Genomic DNA, 18,744 nt, shown 5'->3' with positions numbered 1-18,744 from the left:
GAACATCATCACCGCCCTACAGCCGTTGCCACTGCAAACGTTGAGCAGAAGACTTGTATAGATAGTACATTTCCACATTTCCATTTCTCATATTTGTCTTAAACCAGTACCTCTTAATGTTATGCTGAGCGGTGAAACCAAACCATCTGCTCTACAGTTACAGTTTGCTCACACATCTCCAGTCCAAATGATTCATCCCTCATCTCCATAAAAAGTCTTCCTCACCTTGTCTGAATCACCTCCTGAGAGGATTATGAGGCCAGCTTTAGCTCTCCTACAGTCACATTGTCTCTTGTACGTGTTTAGCGGGATGTGTGTGCCCATTGTTGTGGGCTCCCTGCCACCTGCACTGCCATGGTATGTTCCCTGCCCAGTGAGGTGTGTGTGTCAGATCAAGCCATGGTTCTCCCCGGATTCTGTCTATCACGAAGCACCCACGGTGGACTGTAACAATCTGTTGCTGACGAAGCTCCCCTTGCCCATACCGCTGAACACGCACACTCTTCGCCTGCAGAGTAACTTGCTGTCAGTGCTGGACACTGCAGTGCTACATGGGCTCCCAAACCTCACCGACTTGGACCTTTCACAGAACCGCTTCAGTCGTGTCAGGATGATAACTCAGAGTTCCTCCCTGCCTTCTCTGCTGTCCATACATCTTGAGGAAAACCATCTCAGTCACCTGCCAGAAGCCTCTTTTTCATCATTGCCAGCTTTACAAGAACTCTTTCTCAGCCACAACAACCTCCATTCAATTGCACCCGGAGCCTTCAATGGCCTCGACTCCCTTCGTCGTCTTCACATCAATAACAACAGACTCACAACAATTGACCCTCAGTGGTTCAGAGCATTGCCTCAGCTGGAAGTTCTCATGCTTGGGGGCAACCCTGTGGAGGCTCTGCCTGAGAGGGGATTTGTGGCCCTAACGTCCCTACGAAGCCTTGTACTTGGCGGTATGGGTCTGAGAAGTTTGGCTGAAAAAGCACTCGAAGGGCTTGAAGAACTCGAAAGTCTTTCCTTCTACGACAACCATCTTACCAAGGTTCCTCGACAAGCCCTGAAAAGAGTGCCAGGACTCAAGTTCCTTGATCTCAACAAGAACCGCATCAAACTGATCGAGACGGGAGACTTTAAAGACATGTTGAACCTAAAAGAGCTTGGCCTGAACAACATGGAAGAGCTTGTGTCTATAGATAAAGCCTCTCTGGACAACCTGCCAGAGCTCACCAAGCTTGAGATCACCAACAACCCACGCTTATCCTACGTTCATCCTCAGGCTTTTGTCAGGCTGAGCAGACTGGAGAGTCTGATGCTAAACTCTAATTCTCTAAGTGCTCTGCACCAGAACATCATGCTCTCCCTGCCAAGTCTGCAGGAGGTCAGCCTTCACTCCAACCCACTGCGATGTGACTGCCTGTTCCACTGGGCCGCCAGGGACACCTCTCACCCTCGCATCGAAAGGGACACACAGATGAAGGCCCAGGTGGCCCGGGTGGTGCGCTTCATCCAACCTGAGGCGACCTTATGCTCTGCACCTCCCGAATTGAGAGCACGTAGAGTGAGAGAGGTCTCTTCAGGAGAGATGTCTGCATCCTGCCTCCCAACTATTCCCACCAGTTCCCTTCCCTCCTATGTCGGAGTTCAAGAAGGGGGGAAACTGGTTTTGCACTGCCGAGCACTTGCAGAGCCATATCCTGAACTGTACTGGGTGACGCCCTCTGGCCTGAGACTAGGGCCTTCTGCAAACAGTACATCAAAAGGTTTTCCAGCTTCCGCCCTCTGTAGAAACACAACTTCAGATGGCTTTAACAACACATCTGCCCTCAGTTTCCAGCACCCACAAGCCCACAATGATACTGTTTGCCAGTTCTTCAAACACTACCAGCTACAGCCTGAGGGAACCCTAGAGATCAGCAGGATCTCCCCCAGAGAGGCAGGACTGTATACCTGTGTGGCTGAGAATGCATTAGGAGCAGATACACACAGCGTTACAGTAGGAGTGCACAACAGGGGGAAAAATAGAAAGAGGGGGGTGATGACTAAACCGAAGAAATTTCAATCCATGAGAGTAGAAGCCAGGTTGGAGTTGAACGAGGTTGGAGAGCACTATGCTATCTTGTCCTGGCAGAGCAGACAAAACCTGCCCTCCACTCGCTTATCCTGGCAGGCCATGCAGACCAGCTCCCACACACCAACATACACCACGCGCATACTTGCTGGCACTCAGAGCTTCAACCTAACTCACCTGCAGGCAGAGACATTTTACAGAGTGTGTCTACATCTAGGAGTCAGTGAGGACGGCAAGAGAGACAACCTTGGGTCGGAGGGGAGCAAAAAGCCTCGCTGTGTGTCGTTCAGGACCAAGGATGTGCCAGAGCCTCAGCCTGGTTTGCAGCTCAACCCAGAGCTGACCTCCATAGCGGTCACACTACTGCTTCTTGCTTATATCCTGCTGCTAGCAGTGCAGGGCTGGGATGCTGAACCTGGCGAGGAGGCGAGGAAGCATCACAACGCCCTCTGTGTGGATATCAAGGGTCCCCAGACTGTTATTATCGCTCAGAAGACAAAAGAGAGCAATGAAGATCCAACAGATCTGAAAGAGAAGCTGGCATCGTATTATATCATTTGAGATAATTACACCCATTCCAATGCAGACGAGATAAACTGGCACACGTCCATAACATGGGACATGAAATATACTCTAGCACTCACACAAATGAAGGATTTAGAGATTATGGTGCAACGAGAGATTTGTATTTATTTTATATAAGCATAAAGTATATATTGACTTTGTTTCTGTGTTGAGATGTGTTGTAAAGATTGCTTATCTCCCCTTTGGCGGGGAAATAAAACTGGACAATCATACTCCTGCTTAACACAGGGGAAACAACAGAGCCTGAGCTGCCTATGATCACTGGACTGAAACTAAAGAGAGCTTCATACATTTCAGGAATGGATATTTACAGAAGAGAGAGCAGCCCAGACCTCCGGGGTTTTGTCCTGTTTATAGTCAACATGTTTCCACAGACTCGAGCATACTCTCTCCAAGCTGATAAAACTCTGCATTACGACGGGCGCTGAAAGGACTTTCTGCTGGTTTGGACAGTTTAAGTCAAAGTGATTGATGTACACGGCGCTTTAGCTTTGCTCTTGGACTGACTCGTCCATCTTGCGGTACCTATATGGTGAGCTCATCCCTGATAAAACATGTCTCTCTGTTTTAAAATAAAAGTGATTTAAAAGTGACTAGTTTGAGCTTTGAATTATGTTTTTTGCATCTACTTGTGTTTTGTGTTTTTTCTTTTAATCAAAAACTGACATATGGAAAATCATTTGACAAAGACATGAGATTTAGAAAAAAGTCATTTAGAAATAGTGTTGCATCATTTCAGCAAAGCTTAGGTTCTCCACCAAACCAACATGAATACTAATGGTGTTAGACATCTCACGCCTTCTCAGTAACACAAGACGCAGAATGTCCCCTGCTGGAGGAGGAATGTAACTGAGAGGCCAGATTAAAGGGCTGAAAGATGCAATTTTCCCAAACTCAAGTAGCTGCCGAATTTCCCTTCTATCAGAACTGGATCTCAGGACCTCAACTTAGCTTTATGCAAAGGTAAGAAATATAAAATGTTAAAATGTCCTGGCCGTACTCCATCTGTTACCCCAAGACCGCTGGAGATGAGCACCAGTGTTTCCTCGGCCCTGCAAGGATAAGCAGGTAAAGATGATGGATGGGTGGAATATACATCTATTACTCAGTTTCAGATTATCTGATAGCATCAGATCTCTGCTTAGCTGTAAGAGAAATTTATTTCAGATGGACAGGAACAAATGTGAAATGCAGGTCTTGCCGTTTAATTTTTTTAATTAAAATTGGAGAGTGTCAAAGAGTGACATCAGCAGAGATTCTGTCAGATTAGTTGCACCATGAAAATTGTTTCCAGCCAGCAGAGTATTAAAGTCAGCTACTTGAGGTAAGGATTTTGCACATATACTGTTTTTCCACGTTTTGACATGTTAGAACCAACTACCAACGTGTTTTTATTTATAAATACAGCAGAAAATATAGAGGTTTTCTAAATTTCATACAAATATAACTTTGAAACATTGTCGTTTTGTGTGAGTCAGTAATTTGGGTAACACTTTATTTAAAGGGGGTTGAATAAGACTGTCATGACACTGTCATAAACATGACATAACACCTGTCATGAACATCAAGTCTTCATGAATATTTATGACTGTTCGGTAAATTATGACACTTTTAATACAAAGTTGACATTATTCAAAATGTCTTTGTTATGACAACTTGACATTAACCAAGAAATCATTAGTGTTTAAACTTTACCTTTAATAACATAAAGTTACCTAATTTTTAAAGTGCAATCAGTAATACTTTTATAACAAATTTACATCAGTAATGATTTCTTGGTTAATGTCAAGTTGTCATAACGAAGACATTTTGAATAATGTCAACTTTGTATTAAAAGTGTCATAATTTACCGAATGACGCTTTATGACAACAGTCATAAATATTCATGAAGGCTTATTCATGTTCATGACAGGTGTTATGTCATGTTTATGACAGTGTCATAACAGTCTTATTCACCCCCCTTCAAATAAAGTGTTACCGTAGTTTGTAGAAGAGAGACAACCTTTGCTTCAGTAACAGCTGCATTTTTCGAGTACGTTTGCCCACTTTTACCCATTCTTTCCAAAAACGCAAATTAAAAGCCACTTTGGTTGGAGAATGTCTAAAAACATACATTTTCAAGTCTTTCCCCCGGTTCTCAATCGGTTGTAGCTCTTGATTTGACGAGGTCATTCCAACACATGAATGTGATTTGACCTGAAGTAACACTTCCTCTGTATTTCTGGCTTCATCGTTAGAGGAAAGATTGAAATACTGGTTTTTAATGTAACACTGCTTTAAAATTTTAAAAGAAAAATGCGTCTGCTGTGCACAAACGTTATCTGACAAATCGCTGAGGTTTTCACAGAACAACTGGAATTAGAATAAAAACGTCCCCCAGCATGATGCTGACTTGACCAACATCAACTTACTAAGTAAGAGGCACCTGAGTGTAATTAGTGGTGATGGATATTATCTAGTGGTATTTGAGTAAGACTGGCTGAAAACAAAGCAAAAGCGTACATTTCAGATTAGCAGCTGTAAATAAATACTTGTTTCCATCATTATCCTTTACTTTATGTTGTTCTTTCACATAACATCTTTGGACAATGCATTGGAGTTTGTGGTTGTAAGATGAAAATGTGCGAAACTTTATAAGACATTAATGCAATTTAATGTGATTCTGCGTTAAGAATCAACACGTTGAGCATCAGTTAGGACTTCTTTATTCACACAAAACATAATACAACTCTTCAATAAGGCAAGACATTACTGTATATACATAGAATGATCTACATGGATAGCATATTCAAATATTTATATAACTCTGTCATTCTTTAGTAGCACTACATAGTGTAAATACATTTTTTAAGTAAGTTATGTAAAAACAGTTAATGGATCTAAAAATTTCAATTTATTCGTTCATTCAAGGCAAGAGTTATTGTAGAAGATAACGGCAACAGAAGTTGATGCCTGAACATCGTCAACTGGTTCAGTTACTGGTTTGATTATGGGCTGGTACGGTGGCTCAGAGGGCTTAGAGAACAATGCTTTATGCAGAATTAATAAAAGGAAGAGCAAGTCAGCTTGTTTCCCACTAATTCACTGTAATTAGAAAAACATTTGGTAAACACACAGGCCTGGAGCACACTGCATCTTTTGCGCAGCACATGTTCAGCTGGTGAAGATGTACAGCTTTTAAGAAACTCTCGGTGCCACAACCCATTTTTAAACCCCTTAAATTTCCAAAATCAGATTCAAAACAAACTTGGGGGGGGGAAAAGCAAATCGCATACAAGCTGAACTCTGCTATTCCCACTAGCATCAACACAGATTATTGACACAAGCTGACATCATAGTTGCAGTAGGTGCCCTTAAAAAAAAAACAAAAAAAAACGATATAATGGATTTGTTTCAGTGTATACTGAGCATGTTGAATGCAAAAACACACAGGGTTCCTTCACATTATAAAAGTCTAATTTCACAGACTTAAATCATCTTAAACATGATAAATGTTTACATTTTCAGTTTGGGGTTGCAATCTGAACATTGTCATGTTCTTCTATACAACAAGGGGTTCATTTAACAAATCTATATTTGAACTCAGAGGAAAATTGAAAAAACAAATATTTCAGTGCTGTGTATGTGCAACTTATAGCAAATTGTTTGCCGCTATAAATCAGATTTTCAAACTTAGGTAGGCTCATAAAAGCTTTAAACAAAACTAAAAATATGACAATGTTCATCTTTTATATGTAAAAATAGAATAATTCTGCTTCTTTGAGAAACTTATCTTTAGAAATGTATTCTTCATTTTAGCATTGCTAAGGGGAAATGGAGTCTGAAAAAACTAATATTTAAACTTGGAAATACTGGAAAGACAGAGTTATAATGACAAGAAGGTAGTCATTTACCAAAATATAATTTTATAGAGCTTTAACAAATAGTAGCAGTGCTGAGTATCGGCTCACAAGCTGAAAGTCCATAACTGGGAACTACGGGGAAATTGAAAATGACAACACAGCTAAATATAAAGAACATAATCCTGTGTTCATGTGATGCATGAGCAGTACTAGATTTCTCCACTTTTCAGAAAGTTTGAGTTTCATAGGATTGGAAAATCCAGCATAGTTTCAATAGTAGATTGCAGAGAAGCTCCTTAAATCCCCTGGTCTGTGCAGTGAGAGTGTTAAACTGTTAAACTGGTAAAACGAATAGAAGCGGCTTCCTTCGTTTAAGCAATGCAAGGTAAGTTTTTATGATGCAAACTGAAACGCCATGCCTTAAGTTGCGAAAACACAACACCACATAGCATTTATATTAAAAACCATCTTTACCTACTTTGTATCCAGCATGATATGTAGTTGTAGACATCTGATATCAAACATTGAAGAAATGTTTTCTCTTTTTCCTTATGCACAACAGAGAACTGACTAAATATATTAATACTTTTTAACACTGTTAAACTGTTAATTATGGAAGTATATTATAAACTCATGCTGTGTAATTTATGCATTACTCTGGCTAACCTCTAGAGCAATTAGGATTTTTTGTTTTTGGCTGATACCAATTTCCAGATATTTTAAAAAGTCTGACTTCCAAATTTCAATTTTGATTGATTAAGATTTTCTTATTCAAAGGACCATAAGACCTTAAAGATTTAATGACCCCATTAAGGGACAAGGGTGTAAAGAAAATGGATGGATGAAATGTATCAAAGCATACTGCATGTCAATAAAGACATTTCATAAGTAGGGAAAAACTATTCTTTTAGTCTTTAGAAAAATGCCAGATCCTTATTGTTGTAGATATATTGGTGAATCTCTACTTCATATACAAAAATGTTCTCTGTTAAAATATCTTTATGTTTGTTACAACTACATCATGCAGGTTTGTCAAAATGCTGCACCAAGTTATACTGGTAAGTAAATACAGCGACCAAGCTCATAAAAACCAGTTTACCAGGAGTGCATCACTACTGGTGTTTATACCACAGTTTGGGAACCAATATGAACACACAAAAAAACCTGAAGATGTCCACACTCAGACACATACACACAAAGAATGAAAACTGAATTAGGTAATTGAATCCCTTTTGTGAGCCGATACTGTAGAGCAGCCAAGAAAAATGTGAGAAAAAAAGAAATTCAGGCAGCGTCAGCGATCAGTGACACCAGGTGTGTAAACTCAGCTTTGTGCTGGTAACTGCTTACTACCAGCCCTCATCCAGTAACAATGACCAAATCTAGTCCGGTTTTGATTGTTTGTGTGATCCAATTTGGGTTTCCAATCAGCAGATTTAGCAACTGCTCAGAAAAACAACAAACTTTGTGAAGACACAAATGGAGGTTTCAGCACCTGGACTCGTGCCAGTCCTGATATTTATCGTCAACAAAAATTAATCCCCGTCTGAAGATTTCTCTAGCACACGTACATCTCATTTCATAGCAGAAACAGGCTGCTACAGAGAAAGCTGTCCAGCTTAATGACGGTCCAACATGTTTATAACTTGATATTAATGAGGCAATAGTGGAGAAAAAGTGTAGAGCTGATTGTGTTTTACTGTACAAGTGGAGGAACGAGCAGTACCACAGCAAATTTTAAACGTTTAAACTGAAACAGCAGCCCCTTCATTACCAGTTGCCATGGCTACCACGCATAGCTCGACTTAGCAAGAACGCCTTCACTTTACCGAGAAACTAAAAGCTCCGGTTTCATTTCTGAATTAGAGGAGATGAAGATGCTGTCGGGGTTCTCAACTGTTAAGTAAAGTTTAACCTCTGACCCCACCATAAAGCTATTATCACATTTTTTTTGTTTGTTTTTTTGTTTTAAGTCTGACAACCATACTGCATCCTAAACGTGTGTTTTTAAAGTTCTGGGAAAGAAAATCAACCCTTATAAATATAAGCAGCTAAATTCATCGACAGATGAGTAGACGTGTCTTTTATCAATACATGCATGCATGGCATTCGAGCACACACAGAAGCACACGCACAACTCAGCTGTAGTTGTAGGAGAAGTTGTAAGAGCTAGGCTCCTTTGGCACTGGAGGCGGGGCTTCTGGGATCGTGATGTTCTCAAGGTCGAGGAGGCGGAGCTTCATCTCCATGCTTATGAGGGTATCTAGGTCGCTGCGTGTCAGGTCACTGCCCATCTCTCTGCCCAGCAGCGCACACAGCCCGTCGGTCCAGATGCAATACTGGACATGTGGGCACAGAAGCACAAACACACACCAACACACACGCACACACACACACACACACACACATGCAGAGGAGTTTTGGTGAGTGAGGATCCTTCACGGTCAAATTTACTGACCCAAGTAGCTCTGGGAAGGGGAAACATTCCCCAGTTGTGGGAGCGAGTTCGAACAAAGCATTTAGATTTTTATCAGAAGATGTTCAAATATTGAGGTCGGATATTGTTTCCTCTGGAAAAGAAAGATTTAACTGAATTCACACAACAAAAATTCCCCTTATTTTCCAAAAGATCACAATGAAAGATGTGTTTTCTAGTGAGCGGAAAAGTTATCTAGCCTGAAATAACTTCAGAGACACTTGCAGTAATCAACCAAACTCTACCCTCTGAGATGTGAGATGTTTGAAGGGTTTACTGCAACCTACGAGGGTGAGACTGCCAGATCCTGCTGCAGAAGAGCCTCCCCACAGCATGACGCCTCCACCTCTATGTTTCATGGTTGGCATGAGCTTCTTTTCCAGGAATGCTGCATTTGGTTGTCCCCCTTCCAGACCTCCCACGAAACGTAAACTTGTGCAGCCCTTTTTAGATTGATCAGACATCTACTTTAATGTCAGCAAACTACTGGTGTAGATCTAATGACTTCCTTTTAGGGTTTTGATTGCTTATTTTTGCATCTTGTGGTCAATTTGCTTGGAGAGAATCATTTGTGTGCATTTGTGAATGAGTAAATGGTTTCTATCGTACATCGTTTGCTTCGTGTGCCTATTTATGGGATCTGTTGGTTTCTCTTCTTCAGCAGGGCTTCTGGCCACTGGCTTGAGCAAACAGCCCCAAGTTCACCTGTCAACAAAGTTAGCAGTGCAGAAAGTCTTGGTTTTTACTTTAATTCCTGTTTGTACTCCTTGGTGAAAGTAAATCCAGCCCCCAGAGGTCGTGGCACATTTCACGCTAATGTCACGGCTCAAGTATTGCTGTTCGTTTTACAAACATTAGATAAATTATGGGCAGAGTTTCCTCCAAATACGAGCATCAAACACCGGTTAAATGTTAGCCAAGTGTGCAAAAAAGGCTCTGTCAATCACAAGGTTCTTACACCGTCTTCATGGGAAAAATGCAAACTTTTCTAGGCTCAACTTTCTAAAGGTCTCGGTTCTTCAAGTCTGTTGCAAAATGTAACATGAAGGGAGGAATAAAAGAGAGAATAAAAGGAGGAAAGGAGAGAGCAAAGGAAGGAATGAAGGAACAAAGGGGGGAAAATGCGATAAGAAATAAAGTTTGAGAATAGAAAAATGTTTTGATATTCCCATTGTCTGTTTTGATACTTATTCAGACATGGAAAACACTGGAAACAAATTCCAGACGTTTCCAAACCTTTCCAGGTTGCGTACGAACCCTGGAGTCAAGATGGACATTCAGACTCTGGTTTATGTGAACTTTGTAGATGCAAAGCCTTCAGTGAACCAGCCTGACTGTCTTCAGGTTAATGAGAAGTCAGTCAGCATCAAAACATTACTGCAGCCAGCCAAGGCCAGCAGACGACATCAAAACAATGAATACAGGGTTCAATTATTTCATCTCATTCACAATTCAGACACTGCAGCAAAAAACCTGCGAGCGCACAGTCATAGCCTGCGAATATTTTACCTCGTATTTGTTCGGTGCAACAAAATTAAGCGTTTCGTCCGGATCGTAGAGGACGGAGAAGGCCAGCTCCAGCACCTCCTGGCAGAGCGAAACAAATTCAGCAACAACACAGCAAGGTCACGAGTCAGCAAAATATGTTAGACATGAATACAAATGAACATTTTAGCACCTTGTTTTGTTTTAGAGCACTTTTCTCCTTCATATGAGGGCAATCCTTTCCTGTTAACACAGACTTGATGTCTGAGACAGGGACTGGAGAGAAAAAAAACAGAGAAATTTATCCTCTCACCAGATGCAGAAGAATTGTTTTGTGTTTCTCAAAAAACACAAAAAGTAGCAGAAACAAACAAAAGTGTGTCTCACTCTTGTCACTCAGTAGCTCAAAAGGCACTTCACCCTGAGGTGACTCCTCCAAATCCCCGTAGTGCAGAACTTTGTGATTAAGAGATAATCGGCAGAACCAGAACTTTTCTACAAAAAAAAAAGAAAAAACAATAATCAATAGAAGCAAGACTCTGCGCAGACAGACAAATGTCTGCAGCGCTCCTCTCGTTACCTTGCCTTCGACGGTTCCCCAGTTTACGGAAGCAGCTTCCCTCGCACAACCGGTTGAGCCGCTGCTGCTTGATGAGCTCCAAGATCTCGGGTTGAATCCTCTCCCGCAGCTCTCTGCAGCACAGCACAGCATGAGGAACTGGAAAACCATGAACACAAAATGAATAATGCAGGAAAGGCGCAGACTGACATGATGGGCGGAGACTGGAAGTCGTCCTGGCTCATCCTTTCTGACTGCCGCAGACGCAGTATCTCAGAGTAGCTGAGGCCTCGCAGCTTGTTCTTCAGCTGGTCTATGGAGGACGGCTTCATGGCCAGAGCCCTGGTAATCTGCTCCCGGACCACCTGCATCACCTGGGCCAGCGTTCACACACACACACACACGCACACACACACACACACACACACACACACACACACACAAATAATGAGGGCTGATGGAGCAAAAATGTAAGGCTCAAAAGCTGGGTTAATGCAGACGCATGTGAACCCTTTAGATTAGTTTTTCTTTGTGATTCTTTAGGTATAATTATTTCAAATAACCCTTTTTATTCTATTGAACTTAACAGTGTCGCGTGTTGCATGAATAATACCAGTGTTCGCCCTCACCAGGCGCTCATTCAGTTGCTATAAAAAAGCTCATCTGACATTACTGGTCTGGACCAAAAGCAGAAAATTGATACTAGAATTGAAAAATGCAATTTAATAAGAGGTTGTACAATTATCAAGTCATTTTCTCACTGTAATCATGGAAATATGTAGTAATCCAGCTGCGAACTCAATGGTCTGTGTTAATCTGTATTTAAACAGATGGGAAATACAATCCTTTGTGCAAAACCATCCACAAAAAATAGACTGACTTCTGCTCAGTACATTTATTCAGTGCAAAAAAAAGAAATAATTGTTCATTAGGACATCACCTGTAAACCTCCATTTTACCATCGCTCTTTTACCAAAAAGAATGAATTTATTCCTCTCCAATAAAATGTAACGAGGTTTGAGCATTCATGAAGATCTTTGCAGTCTTTTGGGTCGTCCTGTTTTCTCTCATGTTCTCCTCTCAGTCAAGGGCAGGGGTGTCCGAACTTTTGGCCACATGGGCCAAAATTACAGATTCAAAAGTAATTACGGGCCAAAAAAAACCTAAATTAAAGCAAATAAAGTATCCGATGTAGATCCAAAACTTGAAAACAATTTTTATAATGGTGTATTAGGGCCATTGTAGATAGAAAAAAAGGAGTATATTTCTGGCAAAAATTCAGAAATATTCTAGAAAAAAAATTTAAAAGAAAACTTTTGACATTTGAAATTCAGAAATTCACAAGATGTTTTGGGAAAAAAAATCTTGTAAATTTCTAGATATTAATCTAGAAATTTGATGCTTTCTTTCTAGCAAGTTCCCTTGTTTTTCTAGAAAATTTCTGACCTTACTCTCAAAATTTCTGAGTTTTTTGGCAGAAATGAATTGCTTACTGTCATTTTGCATGTTTTCTGTATTAAAAGAAAGACGTAGTTTTCAGTTTCTTTTGGGCTCGACTGAATAAATTTACCTTCAGTAATGAGACCAGGATTTGGGTCACTTTCTTTCAAAGCGTTTGCTATATTTAGCCAAGTTTAAGAAAGAATAAAAGCTGATTCGGGTGCAGCAATGTTGCCTTTTCAGTAAAAGTCTCTGGATAAACTTGGTTTTACCTTTTGTTAAAATTTTTTTGTGTAAATACGAATACTTTGTGCTATACTTCACATTTTCCTGTGTAAGAAAATAATGTTGGTAACAATTTTTACCCTGATTACAAATTAAAAGTGTACATTTGCATCTACAAATGAAATTTGTATCATTTTTGAATTGTAGTTGGGGGCTGAACAAAATTAGTCCAAGGGCCATAAATGGCCCCCGGGCCACACTTTGGACATCCTTTGTCTAGGGACTGAGATAAATATGAAACAAACATGATTTTGTGTTTGGTGAACCATTTCTGTTGAAAGATGTTTTGGATCATTCATCTTTTAAAACAAGCATCTCAGAGTGTGTTGAGTGAAAAGAAAAATCCAGATTTTCCAATAATTAAATCCTCATGATTAAAAAATTTGATTAATCAATGATTGGTTTATGACCCATCCCTAATACAGGGTATGTTAATCATTTTATTTTCTTGCTCCATTCTTTGTTTTACTATTAAAGCAAATTGTAATTTTCTTCTGAAACAGAAGCTGCTGTCTTCAAAGTGAGATTCTGCTACTAAAATACAGGAACCACTTATTATCCACTGGCCCAAACATTAATCTCCCAGTCCGCCCATTAGTGCAGACCAGCGATGGACGTGTAAATGACTCTCTTTGGAGTGAAAATGCGAGTTTGGAGTGGGCATGAGTGGTGGCATTGTGCGTGGACAAACTGTGTTATGAGACAGATTTTGGAGTGTTTAGTGGTCATAAAAACGGAGAGTGAAGGTCACTGGACACAGAAGATGCCTCATAGACAAATTATACAGCTTTATCAGCACTTGATGGAGCTTGATAGGGGTCACATTGTGGGTCTGTATGAGCTTAAGCAGTCGCATCATATAATTGCTCTGCATGAGCGGTGTGCAGATGTCACCGTGGGTCGGTGTTGGAACCAATTACGTGAGGGCGACCGCACGGGTCATGAAGTTCAACTCGTCCAGAAAAGTCCATTTTTGTCATATTGTGCACCAATAATTAAAGGAAACTGACAACTGCGTCTGCTGCTGGAGGACATGCTCTTGACTCTTAACAACATTCCCTTTTTTGTCAGAGAATATGTTCTTTTCTTTTTGGATGACTCTATTCTTTAGATTAATATCCACATTGATTCATGATTTTTTTAAAGCAGCACAATTTGGCTTCAGCCCAAATATAAAGGGAGAGCCAGATAACTGGAAGGAGGCAGTTTAAATCACATGGCAACCAAAGGTGCTAATTACCTCACCTCTAAAATTAGCATGCGAATAAAATAAACAGGAACAAATCAAATTTGCTCTGTTTGCAAAGGTTTCCGTGAGCGCTGCGGGTAAATAAGCTGCCACCATAAGGTCTAAGGTTTGTTTTGGAAAGCTTAGGCATAAAAAAAATAAAAATTGAGAGCTTTTAATTAATGTGTGCATCTGAATATAAATACGAGCGTTGTGTAATCTCAGACCTTGTTGAAGTCCTCAGCCGTGGCTCTCATCTCCTTCCATGTTTTATTAAGCAGCTGGATGCAGACGCAGAAGAACTCCTCCCACGCGCGGTCATGAGTGAAGAACATGGGGTGATAATCATTGCAGCCCTCGTTTGCTAAACAGAAAACAATTTCAAATGTGTAAACATGGGTTTTGGCCAGATGCTGCACTGAAATCAGATGCACAGACACACTGGTCAACCTGATCATCAGCATGTAAAGTGTAACCACTTCGTTGCATTGATCTTGCCTTGATTATTGGCTCTGCTGTTGCTGCGTTAGGAAGAGTTTATTAGCAGAGACACTGGAAAAAATCTCCAGGTGACCAGAATCAGCCAATTTATTCTCCGGCGGTCCTAATCAGTGATTTGAAAATAAAGATTCGATCTCTTTTTTGTGTTCACCAAACACACCGAAGCACTACAAGGGTTGCACAAACGCCGCTGCTGGGTGGACAAGTTGTTACTGAGGGACACTGACACAGTCACAGGACGCTTAAAATGTGCAAGAGGCTTGTCAAGAGATGCCTGGGCTTCCTTCAAGCTGCCAGACAGCAAAAGAGAACAAGAATACAGTTGTTTTCTTCCGAGCTTTTCCCCTCAGTCTGTCATGAAATATGCTGGGTTTGCAAGTACTGGCAGCCTTTTTTAAAGTCTTAAAAAAAAAATTGAAAGGGTCGACATTTCTTAGAAAAACATGCTTGGAATGGTGTTTAGTGGGGGCGAGTTTAATGAGTGTATTTGATGTGCATAGTGTTCTGTCCGTAATTTTGCTTGATTCCTGCAAAGTGTCTTTAAGGGTTTAGAAAAGCACCATACAAATATATATTTTTAATTAACATTACTATTATTATTATTTATTGTTATAAAAGACGATTTCAAATGTCGCTTCTGCAGTCGTCTTGTCTTTGTTTTAATAGCTTTGGAGTCCTATGTGTAACACTTACTGCCCCCTCCGTTCCTGATATAAATTAATTGTTTACTGATTATAACAGGAAAGATGCTAAGAATATTAAAGTTACAATAAATTACATGTATGATGTAACAACCTGATATGTAAGAAACACAGAAAAGCACACCAAAGCTTTTTATTCTCAAAATTTTAAGTGGAACAAAATTATTGTTTATTCTAAAAAGATGTTGTATAAAAATACTGAATGTCTTGTTATGTGGGGCATGCTAAACAAAACAAAACAAAATAAAACAAAACAAGTTTTTGAGTTACAGTTTTTGTGGTAGATGAGTAAATGTGTTTTTGTTCGGAGGCGTTGTATTTCTACATACCTCTGTGCCGCAAAGCCTGAAGGATTTTACTGTGTCTGCAAAGTTTCTGATGCAGAAAGTGAAATCCCTGTAACTCTAGGCTGCCATCATTATTTAATTTTACAATTAGTAGTAAAGATTCATTTTGTGCAGAAAGCATATAAAGAATTATTATGATACTCTTCATGGTTTCTAAGGATGGCCAATTAAAATGAATACTGACAAGCTTTACAAAATTTGGGAAATCAGACACAAAACCTCTAATTATTTCTCTCTCTCCTAACACACTTTTTACACCCAGAGGCAGATGTACAAAGCCACTTACGCAGTTCTCCGACCTGGAGAATCTCGCACAGCATCCGAGTAAGTTCGATCGCGCAGCGGCCAAAGGGGCACTCATGCTTGTCCTCCCGACTGCTGTTCTCCAGCACGATCTGTCATAAACAGAAAGACAAGTTAAGGCCCAGCCAGGCTTTTCAGCTCCTTTAGTGGGTCAAAGTCATGTGTGATGCCGGCACTGACTCTGATGTAAGTATCCTGATGAACCCGGGCCAGATAAAGCATGTTATCCAGAGCCAGCATCCCAGGAGGAGTCTGGGTAAAGTCCATGGCCGGGTTCAAATGGTTCTGTGTTTCAGACAGAGATAATGAGGCACAAGAAAGAGAAAACAGCACTTTGGTTTTTCTGTTTGAATCTGATTGTGTATCTGGTGAAATCTGCTCACAGTGAAGCCGAGCATCTTGTAGTCCTTGGTGTACATTGCTTTCCTCTTCTCTGTACCGGTGGGATCAGTGTCTCCATCAAAGGCAATTCTGCGCAGCTCAAAAATGATGTCTCTCTGAGCCTGAGATGGGGGAAAAACAACCATGTTAACAGCTTATCAGCATAAAGAGGGAAACATTTACCATGATAGCACCAAAATTACAAAAGAAGCCAGAAAGTAGATGGGTCAATCAGCGATGAGCAGATGGCTTGCAGCAAGTACTGGCAAAAACGGGAAAGGCTTAATTTTCCGGTCTGCTGATTGCACTTAAAGCAAATTTATCAGAGAGTGTGCTACCCACGTAATAGGATGTCTCTATTAAACCTTCGCAGCGTGCACCCACTCCCACTTAATTAACCACGGCTTTCATTTTAACATGCAACGGCAGCTTGTCTACATGCTGGGGTTTTTACACATTCATGTGCAATTAGTGGAGCCAAAATGCATTTTAGGAAGACTATAGAACATGTGAATGGAAAATATTTTGCTTGAAAATCTCACCTGGTCATTGGGATCCATTTTGGTCATCATCCTTTCTTCCAAAAGGTTAAAGGTCAACACCTGTAACACATACAGCTGATGTGCCATCTCTGCTTTGATTGGTCGATTTCCCCTGATGACGTGCTAAAAGAGAAAAGAGCCACAGTAATTATTAGAGCATTCATGTTTTCTGCTATAAACGGCAGACAAAATTCAACTATACAAAATGTTAGACTCTAATTCATAAAAAAATAATAATATTGGGGACCTTTTCATTTACAGTCACAAAGATGACTGTGTTTTATTTGGGTTTAATGTGATAGACCGACATCAAACATAAAGAAATAAATAAATCTAAAATTAGACCACAAAACATTAGAAAACTTTAATTATTTAAGACCAGCTCAGTAGGTCTTGAAAGTACTTGGATGTTGTACATTTGTATCAGTTGAGGTTGCTGAAATGTACAAAAACCAAAAACCAAAAAACCCCAAAAAACAAGAAAACTAAATTTTAAGTGGCTTTTGGATGTTTATTCTTACTTTGAAGAACAAATATCCAAAGGAAGTTTGGACCTTATTTCATGTAATTCTTAAAACAGACAAACATGTCCTTTCATATGTAATCATTAAAATTTTGAGATACATACATACATACATGCATGCACACACACACACACACACACACACACACACACACACACACACACACACACACACACACACACACACTATTCATGAGAAGTGCAAAGTGACTCCAGGGATCGGAGGGAGACGGCACACACTGTGTTGTTTCAGGTAACTATGGCTCATTTAAAAGTGTTCAGAATCACAAAGTTTTATTCCAAGAAAAGTTTGAGTTTCTCCAGGAAACTGGAGCGCAGCACTCTTGTCTATGACATTTACAGCCAGTTCAGGCAGGTCTTTCCTGACTAGTGCCAAGAGAAATCATTTTCAGGGCAAATTATTTTCCACTTCATGGACTCGATGGCGTATCACATTTACTGGTTCGGGGTCTCGGCTTTCTGAGTGAGTGAAGCGTTCGATTTTCCCGAAACAAACTTTTAGTTGCAGGAAAGATTTTGAGGGAGCTGGATGCTCCGAATTACTGTAGGCTGTATTTAATAAGGCCAAAACACTGAATTACTCTCATCTAACATGCGTTTATTCCAACATTAGAGTTTAATACTCACATTTAGGATTATGGACCGCAGGTGCTTCTGAGCCAAAGTGCTTGCCATTTCCTGAGGATACACACAAGTCAACAAGAAAATGAAATAATTGACAAAGATTTACAAGACAGCAAAGATCCAGAGAAGTAACTACACCAAAAACAAAATTAGAAATTCTACATCTACATTTCTATCAGCGCTTTGAATGGCATGGATTTGCAAAATAACATTTAACATGGTCTAAGATGATTCCGCTAGGAGACTCTGCCTGCTGCAGCAACAAGAAGCGGTTATATTTTAACATGATCAGATTATGCTATGGCTGATTGAGACACAAAAAAGATCAGTGAGGTGAGACAGGAGAAGGGCTGTGGGGCGGCATGAGCAGCTGAGAGGACGTGTACTCACGGTGAGGTGCTGCTCCAGTGGGTTAGTACACTCCTCCTATGAGTGGGTGCAGGGAGGAGGGGCATGGGCACCACAGTAATGGAAACAAAAAGTGCAAACACACGGACCGTGAGACTCAGGCATTACAAGCATGCAGTGGAATAAGAAGATGACTCACATCACATGAGAAAACAGGCTGCTGACGGCAGCTGGTGTACCCTGCACACACTGCGTTTATCTAGATAATTCTCCCTCCTGTCATAAAAATCAATAAACATGACTCTCTGTTCCTTTTCATTGCATAAAAAACACACAAATGGAAGGGACACACACCTAAAATATGAAGAAATAAAAACGTAATATCAGTTTTAAAGAATAACTTCAAACTAGAACAAGATTCCTTTTTTTTTTTTTTTTTTTTTTTTGTTGGAAAAAAAAAAAACTGAGACGGGGGGACAAGATGGGGT

The 18,744-nt window shown here is 40.3% G+C and overlaps 2 protein-coding genes across 6 annotated transcripts in view; one reads left to right on the top strand and one right to left on the bottom strand.

Annotated features, from left to right (window-relative positions):
- Positions 1–6: 6 nt before the first annotated feature.
- LOC106934497 (leucine-rich repeat neuronal protein 2-like) lies at positions 7–3,243 on the top strand. The gene has a single exon (XM_015014450.1). It carries the CDS (start codon positions 254–256, stop codon positions 2,624–2,626), a length of 2,373 nt encoding a protein of 790 aa, XP_014869936.1. The 5' UTR covers positions 7–253; the 3' UTR covers positions 2,627–3,243.
- A 3,478-nt stretch (positions 3,244–6,721) lies between these two features.
- Positions 6,722–18,744, bottom strand: part of elmo2 (engulfment and cell motility 2) — a 28,785-nt gene continuing 16,762 nt past the window's right edge. For 3 of the 5 annotated variants that reach the window (XM_015014428.1, XM_015014429.1, XM_015014431.1), the window contains exons 10-22: positions 18,299–18,334; positions 17,912–17,962; positions 16,741–16,863; positions 16,201–16,320; positions 15,998–16,102; positions 15,801–15,909; positions 14,193–14,329; positions 11,223–11,386; positions 11,034–11,146; positions 10,841–10,948; positions 10,647–10,729; positions 10,478–10,555; positions 6,722–8,831 (exon numbers count right to left, since the gene is read on the bottom strand). In XM_015014428.1, the coding sequence (XP_014869914.1) occupies positions 8,631–8,831; positions 10,478–10,555; positions 10,647–10,729; positions 10,841–10,948; positions 11,034–11,146; positions 11,223–11,386; positions 14,193–14,329; positions 15,801–15,909; positions 15,998–16,102; positions 16,201–16,320; positions 16,741–16,863; positions 17,912–17,962; positions 18,299–18,334 (1,428 nt within the window). In that variant the 3' untranslated portion in view covers positions 6,722–8,630. The remainder of the gene's footprint in view (positions 8,832–10,477; positions 10,556–10,646; positions 10,730–10,840; positions 10,949–11,033; positions 11,147–11,222; positions 11,387–14,192; positions 14,330–15,800; positions 15,910–15,997; positions 16,103–16,200; positions 16,321–16,740; positions 16,864–17,911; positions 17,963–18,298; positions 18,335–18,744) is intronic. The other 2 variants (XM_015014432.1, XM_015014433.1) reach the window with 1 other exon arrangement.

Source organism: Poecilia latipinna, unplaced genomic scaffold (assembly GCF_001443285.1).
Source record: "Poecilia latipinna isolate Pla-1442-1.1 unplaced genomic scaffold, P_latipinna-1.0 Scaffold1817, whole genome shotgun sequence".
NCBI classification, from domain to species: domain Eukaryota; kingdom Metazoa; phylum Chordata; class Actinopteri; order Cyprinodontiformes; family Poeciliidae; genus Poecilia; species Poecilia latipinna.
This window is presented reverse-complemented; position numbering and strand designations above follow the sequence as displayed.